The sequence below is a fragment of the Triticum dicoccoides genome, chromosome 5B (genome assembly GCF_002162155.2).
Source record: "Triticum dicoccoides isolate Atlit2015 ecotype Zavitan chromosome 5B, WEW_v2.0, whole genome shotgun sequence".
Taxonomy (NCBI): Eukaryota; Viridiplantae; Streptophyta; class Magnoliopsida; order Poales; family Poaceae; genus Triticum; species Triticum dicoccoides.
In genome coordinates, this window is record NC_041389.1 from 58,154,299 (window position 1) to 58,162,498 (window position 8,200).

The 8,200-nt window shown below is 45.5% G+C and overlaps 1 protein-coding gene and 1 pseudogene across 1 annotated transcript in view; one reads left to right on the forward strand and one right to left on the reverse strand.

Moving 5' to 3' along the window:
• Positions 1-267, reverse strand: part of LOC119305214 (7-deoxyloganetin glucosyltransferase-like) — a 38,069-nt gene extending 37,802 nt beyond the window's left edge. Inside the window, exon 1 of the mRNA XM_037581795.1 lies at positions 36-267. Coding sequence (XP_037437692.1) covers positions 36-267 — 232 coding nt within the window. The remainder of the gene's footprint in view (positions 1-35) is intronic.
• An 823-nt stretch (positions 268-1,090) lies between these two features.
• LOC119309047 lies at positions 1,091-3,475 on the forward strand (annotated as a pseudogene).
• Positions 3,476-8,200: the final 4,725 nt, after the last annotated feature.

An 8,200-nucleotide genomic window follows, 5' to 3' on the forward strand; every position in this document is an offset into this window, starting at 1 on the left:
GGTGAGATAGCAAAATTTCGTTCGATTACCAAAACAGTGGTCCCGGTCAGCTTCCACCAGCCCGTCCGGGATCGCCTCGAACCGGAACCCCTCGTGGGCACGCACTGCGGCGGCGCCCTCCGTGGCCTCCATGACGTGATGGTTGTGCTTGGTGTTGACGAAGGTGATGTAGACGCCATGGTGGTGCAGCAGCTTGGCCAGCTGGAGCGCCGGGTTGATGTTACCGGAACTCGGGTGCGGCACCACCACGGCGTGCGGCGTCGCCATTAGTTCGTTCGTCCGGCCGTACGGAGCTGTGCAATGTGCCTACTATCCTTAACTAGCTAAGCTGTAGATGCCCTAGCTAATTAGATCGTACTTTGATGTGTAGATCGATCGGATCGAGGTCTACTCCCTCCATTCCAAAATATAGTGCGCCCGAGTTTCTGAGGTCCAATTTTGACCATAAATTTAACCAACAAGACCGACTGCGGCGGAAGGAAAAATTACATAATTGAAAACTCCTTTTAAATAGGAATTCACTGGTATAACTTTTGTTCCTACCGCAGTGGGTCTCATTGGTTAAATTTATGGTCAAACTTGAAGCACGGAAATAGAGGAAGCACTATATTTTGAAACAGAGGAAGTAGGTGGCTGACATTAGCGACTAGATCCATCCAAGTCTTTCTTTCTGAAAAAGGATCAGAAAGGGATAGAATTAGTGTAGGTGAGCATATTCCAAAATACAAGACATGGGACAGCAAGATGTCTCATAGAGATAAGATGAAAATAATTCCTATCTAATCCAGTGCAATCTCTAACTTCTTCCCGCATAGTCGCAGTAGTAGCGTTGCGAATAACAGGAGTGTCGCGGACGATCAATCTTCAGACTTCAGAGAATAGAAGCCGGCAAGCCGACATCCCCCCCCCCCCCCCCGCCTCCTCCCCCGTGCAGTCGTAGCGGGAGTGTCATGGACGGTGTCACGCCACGGACGCGTTGACTACAGAGGAAAACCGACGAGTTGCTCAAGCAAGACGATAGCCCTTTGTGTCGATGTCGAGGTAGCCGAGAGTTTGGGCCAGTGTAGCCATGCGAGGGACACCGTGGTCGATGTCGGGTCAGGGATGAAGATGTCGACGTAGCCGTTGTGGTGCCATTGGTGCAAGTAAGCATCGTGTAGTCAGGGACGCGGTGGTGCGTGATGTCTATTACAGAACCTTCTTCTTGTAGACTCGCGTTGGACCTCCAAGCGCAGAGTTTTGGAGGACGGTAGCAAATTTCCCTCAAGTCGATGACCTAAGGTTTATCAATCGATGGGAGGCGTGGGATGAAGACGGTCTCTCTCAAACAACCCTGCAACCAAATAACAACGAGTCTCTTGTGTCCCCAACACACTCAATACAATGGTAAATTGTATAGGTGCACTAGTTCGGCGAAGAGATGGTGATACAAGTGTAATATGGATGCACTACTAGGGAAAAGCTTATACACAGATGCTTACTAGTAGCGCAGGTTTATACCCCTCGCTACTGCTACTTACTAGTAGCGCAGGTTTTAACCCTCACTACTACTAAGTTGATAGTAGTAGCGCGGGGTTTTAACCCTCGCTACTACTAAACGGTCTCTACCGTGCCCCCCCCCCTCCCGGGACATGCCATAGTAGTAGGGAGGGTTATAAACCTGCGCTACTACTAAGTTGATACAATGCAGATTTCTTCATTATTTCAAGTGGAGACAATACCTAAATAGATCAGTTGCAACCCACAATTATATAAGAATGGAATACCGCCATTTTATAGACGAGCAAAGAACACAATCAATAAGAAAGTTTTTTTAAAGATGCATAAAAGAAGAAACTTATAAGAATATATGTACGATTAAATATGCCATGAAACATACATTTTTTTTACATTACTACTAACAGATAATGCATTTCAAAATTTTGAAATAGAAGCCAACACTCTCTCTAGCCACACATACTATTAACTACGTCCTTTCTCATGCGAACCACCTGCGATTTTGGTTAGTGGCTGGTTAGCGGACTTACATGGGTTAAATATTGACCCCTCCTATTAGTTGCGTCACTTCAATTTGAGACATAGTTTTGGCTAGATTTTGATATTTTTGAAATTTGAACATGGTATAGTTAGTAGATTATTGGTCAATTGGGTGATACCTCTCCCCTTAACAAGACTTCAAACCCTGAGTCCAACCTCATATCTGTTCCTTCAACTACTATTGGGTCATGTCACTGCATACGCTAATTACGTGCCCATCGGTCTATTTTTTTGCAGGTTTAATCATTGGCTTATCAGTTTCTAGTGGCCCAACTATTCTAATTTTATTTCTTGCCTCAAACATAATAGTCCGCAAGCTTAAGCATCAAAAGGAACAAAAGTTGAGACAAAAGTTCTTCAATCAAAATCATGGACAATTGTTGCAAAAATTAGTATCTCATAGGTCAGATATTGCAGAGAGGATGATCATCCCTCTAAGGGAGCTAGAAAAGGCCACAAACAAGTTTCACCCAACTCGTAAGCTTGTGGTGGAGGGCATGGTACCGTATACAAAGGAATTTTATCAGACTTGCGTGTTGTTGCAATCAAAAAGTCAAATATTATGGTCAAGAGTGAGATTAACGAGTTTATAAATGAAGTTTCCATACTCTCACAGATCAATCATAGGAACATTGTAAAGCTTTTTGGATGTTGTCTTGAGACAGAAGTCCCCTGGTTGGCTTATGAGTTCATTTCCAATGGAACCCTATGTGATTATCTTCACAAGAAACCACTAAGATCGGTACCTTGGCGAGACATATTAAGGATTGCAGCAGAAATTGGCAAGGCCCTTTCTTACCTTCATTCGGGTATTTCTGTCCCTGTAATACACATAGATATAAAGTCCACCAATATACTTCTTGATGATGCTTTGACAGCGAAGGTGTCTGACTTTGGAGCTTCAAGGTACATTCCTAAAGATAAAACAACAATTACAACGGTGGTGCAGGGAACATTGGGATATTTAGATCCTCTGTACGTTTATTGTGGCCGTCTAACAGAAAAAAGTGATGTTTATAGCTTTGGAGTTATTCTCGTTGAGTTGCTTACAAGGAAGATGCCAATTATATATAGATCCTCCACCGGTGATGGGCTAGTTGCACAATTTGTTGAACTACTTGCAGAAGGTAAATTGGTAGAAATACTAGATCCACAAGTAATTGAGGAGGGAGGTAGCCAAGTTGAAGTGGTAGCTTCTCTAGCTATGTCGTGCATAAAGCTAAGAGCAGAGGAGCGACCAACTATGATGTCGGTGGAGATGACACTAGGAGCACTTCAAGGACCCAAAGAGCATTTTCGGGTTCGGGATGCAACATATGAGGGGAGCTATTCGGCAATGAGGTATACATCACCTATAAGATGGACAAGCTTTGAGGACACGAGCAGGCAATATAGTCAACAAGAAGAGTTTGTGTTGTCCGCAAGCTACCCTCGATAGTCTTACTTACAGTTTACGTGTGAAAGAGTTGGTATGTATAACATGCGTGTGTGTTGTGTATGTTCGAACACTGTGTGTGCTTCAATTTGTTGTTGCTTGAATGTTATGTTTCTAATCAAAGTATGTCAATTACATGGTTGATTGTTTCTTCATTGAACAACTACTTCCTTCATAATGTGGTCAGTCACTACATATACTTATTTTTCTTCAAGCTGGGTTGCCCTAATCTCCATTAGTCACATAATAGAAATTCTGAAACAAAATTCAAGGTATATATAGCGCTCAAAATGTTGTTGATCAAAGATATAGTTAGCTAGTGCGGTTAATATTCTCTATTTCAAAATTCAAGGTGATTTTAAAAATAACTAGCAAAGTAGCCCCTTCCTGCACATCTGCGCGTACAACATATTTTTTCATAATTTGAATCTTATATGGGAAATTAATATTTCGCAACTTTTAAGGGACGATTTCAGTGGACAATATCTACCAGAGAGCTCTAGAAATAGTTATTAATGATGTATGCTGAATATATTAATTTGAAATTTTTATTAGTTATATTATTTTATGCAAACAATATATTTATTCTCTTTTAAAACCTTATATACGATAATATTATTTAGTAATTCCTACGATACTCATATGCTACTTGAAAGCTTATAGTTTTTCTAAAAAGTGTACTTTAATCTTTTTGTGTGCATTTTTTTTATAATGACAGAAGATCTAGAATAGTTGTTTTACAGTGAATGGATAAAATATGGTGGGAGTTATTTTTACAAATAAGAATAATTAGGGTCAAATCTCAACTTTCAATCTTATGTGAGATATCTTTATTTCACAATTTTAAATGGGCATTTTTTGTGAAAACAAATGACAGCCGACCCCCTGGGTATGCCCATGTGAAGAATTCTGCCTAATACTACATGCATGTTGGTTGTACTCCCATGGTTGAACCTCTGGTTCCAGCATGGCTCCCCATCAGCAACGGTTCGCGCGTAGATGGTCACGACGCTCTTTTACCCGTCATTAGTGAGCAGAGTCGTTGAGATTGACAACGAGCGTGCGAGCTGGGGTGAACGTGCACTCAGGCGCTAGCCCAGAGGACCTGCAGCCTCGCGCAGCCGGCGTCATGCTGGAGCACGGTGATCACGCTCCTGTCCAGTAAAAGAAGTTCATCCACACCGGCTGCACCGCGTCGCGGAACATCCCTGTGAGTGTGTCGAGAGCCATGCCACAGACTGCTGTCGGATGGACGCCTGCGTGACACGGAGCGCTAGCATGTTGCATCAGCCGAGCTTCTGCTCGTCGGCGAAGACAGTGGCCATAGCCCTGGATGTGTGCGGCACCATTGGGTACCTCTCTCTCCCCTTCATCGACAGCATGAAAAACTCCCTCGCCAGCCTCTCCGTCTCGTCCAGCAGCTCGCCCTCGATGTCGTGGTCTCAGTTTGCGTTTTGCAGTACAATAAGCTGGGCCACGACGTACACGCTGCTCTGGCCTGTCGCTCGCCGTATGCGATCGCTCGAAATCTCCCGTCAGTCGGCCATGTCCCGTCGCAGTGGAGTCGCCGTGCTCCGAAAACACATGCATGGCATGGCATGGTCGTTATCAAATATCAAGGCAGGCTCATGCATCATCGATCGGCATGATTAATTCAAGTACGTAGGACATTTACTGCTAAGGCCAACTCCGGCGCACGACCCCATCCGTCCGGCCCTATCCGTATGGGGGCAAAACGAACAAACCCCAAGGCCCAGCGCGCGACGGCCTGAACCCATCTTGTCCTTTTTGTGTCCGTTCGACCCTAATTCTAGACCAAACTTGAGATGGATTTCGACCGAAGCGGACCGCCGTTTGCGTCCTCGCGTCCGCGCATGGCCCGCATGACAGCCACCTACCCCACCTTTTCTCCCCTTCCCCTCTCTTTCTCATCTGCAGGACGCCGGAGCCGCGTCGCCTTCGCTCGTCTCACCGGAGCCGCACCGCCATGGCTGCCCTCATGTCGCCGTCCACCGTGTTGCCTCGCCGGAGCACACGCGTCGTCATAGCGTGCTCCAGCTCGATGAGAATGTCGCATCGCCATGGCGATGCCCCGCGTAGGCGTGCTCCTCGCCCTCGCCATTGCAGTGCCCCGCATCGGCTACTGCTGCCGCGGCCTAGGGCAAGTGCGGCGGCAAGCGCGCGGCGACGCCTGCGGCGGCCTAGGATGGGCACGGCGGGTTCGTCGGTCAGCCAACGAGGCTGCGCATAAATTTGCCAAAGTAGGTGTGGATGATGAGTTATGTAAGGTGTGGTGGGGATCTCCCTCTAAATTTGTTCTTTCTGTAATCGCTGATGACATCCCCAGCTTCGCTAGTTAAATAAAATGCAGAAGCGTTGATCCTAAAAAAAACACTCGAGCGTGTCACTTCACGCACGGACTTGTTTTTTTTCTAATCCTAATTAATTAATAATTATAAAACGAAACGAATGGCGATTCGAGTCAGAGTTGGTTTGCATTAATTTTCCGCAACATACGCAAACATTCGTTTCTCCTCCCACAATCTTTCCTTCCTCTTCTATCTCTTTCTCTCGCAGATCAGATCAGGAAAATAATAATAATAAAAAGGAGGCCGCTTTCTTCTTCCTTAGATGAGTTCGCCCAATCCTTCTTCTTCCCCGATTCATTAATTCCGCCCATTGTTCCCACCGACCCCGACCCTACTCCACTATTAGGTTTGCCTCACTAATGACCTCTAGTTTCGCCCCGAGGGAGTCGACCGTAGCCTGCGAGCCACCGCGGTGCGCCGGAAAAGGAGCTCCCCGAAGACACTTCTGTCGTCGATGCACAATCAAGCACAATGGCGCCGCACCTGCCCGGCGTCCAAGGGAAGGGAGGCAACTGCATGAATGTCCTTCTTCGCCAACTCTGGCGATGCTTGCCGCCGTCGGTATTTCACAAGTTGCCGACGCCTCCACCGCTCCATTTTTCAATTTAATTGGCATCCGTCGCCCCAAAGCCTCGTCTCGTCTCGTCGCCATCGCCCCAAGTCCTAAGTCGCACAAGGCATCCCGCACGCGGATGAATGACTATTTCTAGTATATATAAACATGAAAGAAGGCATGGTGGAGAGAACAAGGGACCCGTGATGCCGTGGATCGGTGAGGTGGCGCAAGCCAAACCATTCTTGGCTGCCTAGTCGACTTCCCTAGGATATTTAATAACATGATGATGATAGACGTCTTGCATCCTTTTCCTGATATGGGAATCATTAAGTGGCATGGTTTTCTCGCGGCTTTTATAGCGGCACATGAGCCCAACTGGTATACCCTTACAAGTGCAGGACCTAAGGAATCCATTCCATGGTATGCAGTGCTACCGTCAGTAGAATAGTAGTTTGTGTGAGGAAAGAAGAGCTTACATATGATCCATATTGCTGGGTGTGACTTGATGCCATTGACCAACACCTCGCCATGCATCCATGATGGCTCTGAGGAGTATGGATTTGTGAGGGTAGAACAACCTCACGAGGAAAGCGTCATCTCATCTCGCCATCGCCACCCAAGTCGCAAACACACCCTGCACGCGGATGAATGGAATACATCTACTATATGTACAGATGATCTTAGAACGTATGACACGGAGCAGATCAGTGAGGTGGCGCAAAAACTTGCTGACTAGTGTGCTTCCCTAGGCGCATCAATTTTCATGAAAGGAGTGAATCATTAAGTTCCTCTATTTTTAGCAAACTTATCAAGTTAGTAGGCTATCCTAGTTTCTTTGAGTAAGAAAAAACGAGCTCAGTTGTCCCTAGAGCTTGTTATTTATGTTACTAATGTTCAAGCTTTCATTGATGTTGATGGGCACAAGCAATCCCTTTTGACTTGTTTCACAAGAATAACAAACCAGGAATATACTACCTAGCGCTTATCAGCAAATGGACCATAGGCCAGGGATGGCATCAAAGACAAACTGATTATGTGATCAACTAGAAACATTTGGATTGATTGCATCTTTCAAAGATGATGCAACATGGCTAACAATAATTCTGATCAATCTATGCATACATCCACTGCCTGATGATAAGATTTATCCACACGTCCATCACAAGTTTTGCTCATCTAAACAACAACTCTCCAAAAACATATACGCATCATCCCACGAACATGTGAACGAAACAAACAAACAAACAAAAGACAAGTGTGGCAGCTTGATAATGGTGCCCGTCATGTGAGGCGACCACCAAGGGAGACATTACATTCGAATATTACTGTGCATGCAGAGGATCGCAGCAAAGACAATCTCGCCTCGAGCCACTCGAGTTTGCCTGTAGAACATACGTCGCCGTCTTGTTCCTGGGCGTCAAGGAGAATCATGGTGATATCCATGATTGCATCTCGTACAAACTGTCCTGGCAAAACAACAAATAACCACAACTTAGTTGGTTATCAAAGCGACAGAGTCATCAGATGATTTGCATGCATCAATGTTCAATACCAGGATTTCTAGACATTACTCACGATGAAAGCATCATCTCATCTCATCGTCGCCGCCCAAGTCGCAAATACAAAATATTACAAAGATTATGCGGTTCTAGAAGGAACTACTCTCACAAGATTTATTTACCAGCATCAACGAATCAATATAAACTATCATCCCTGGGCTTCAGGGAGTGAATTGGTCTAGACACAAAAGGGAACACAGGCACCTCTAATCAAGAGACCAACTAATTCTATATTACCAAACAG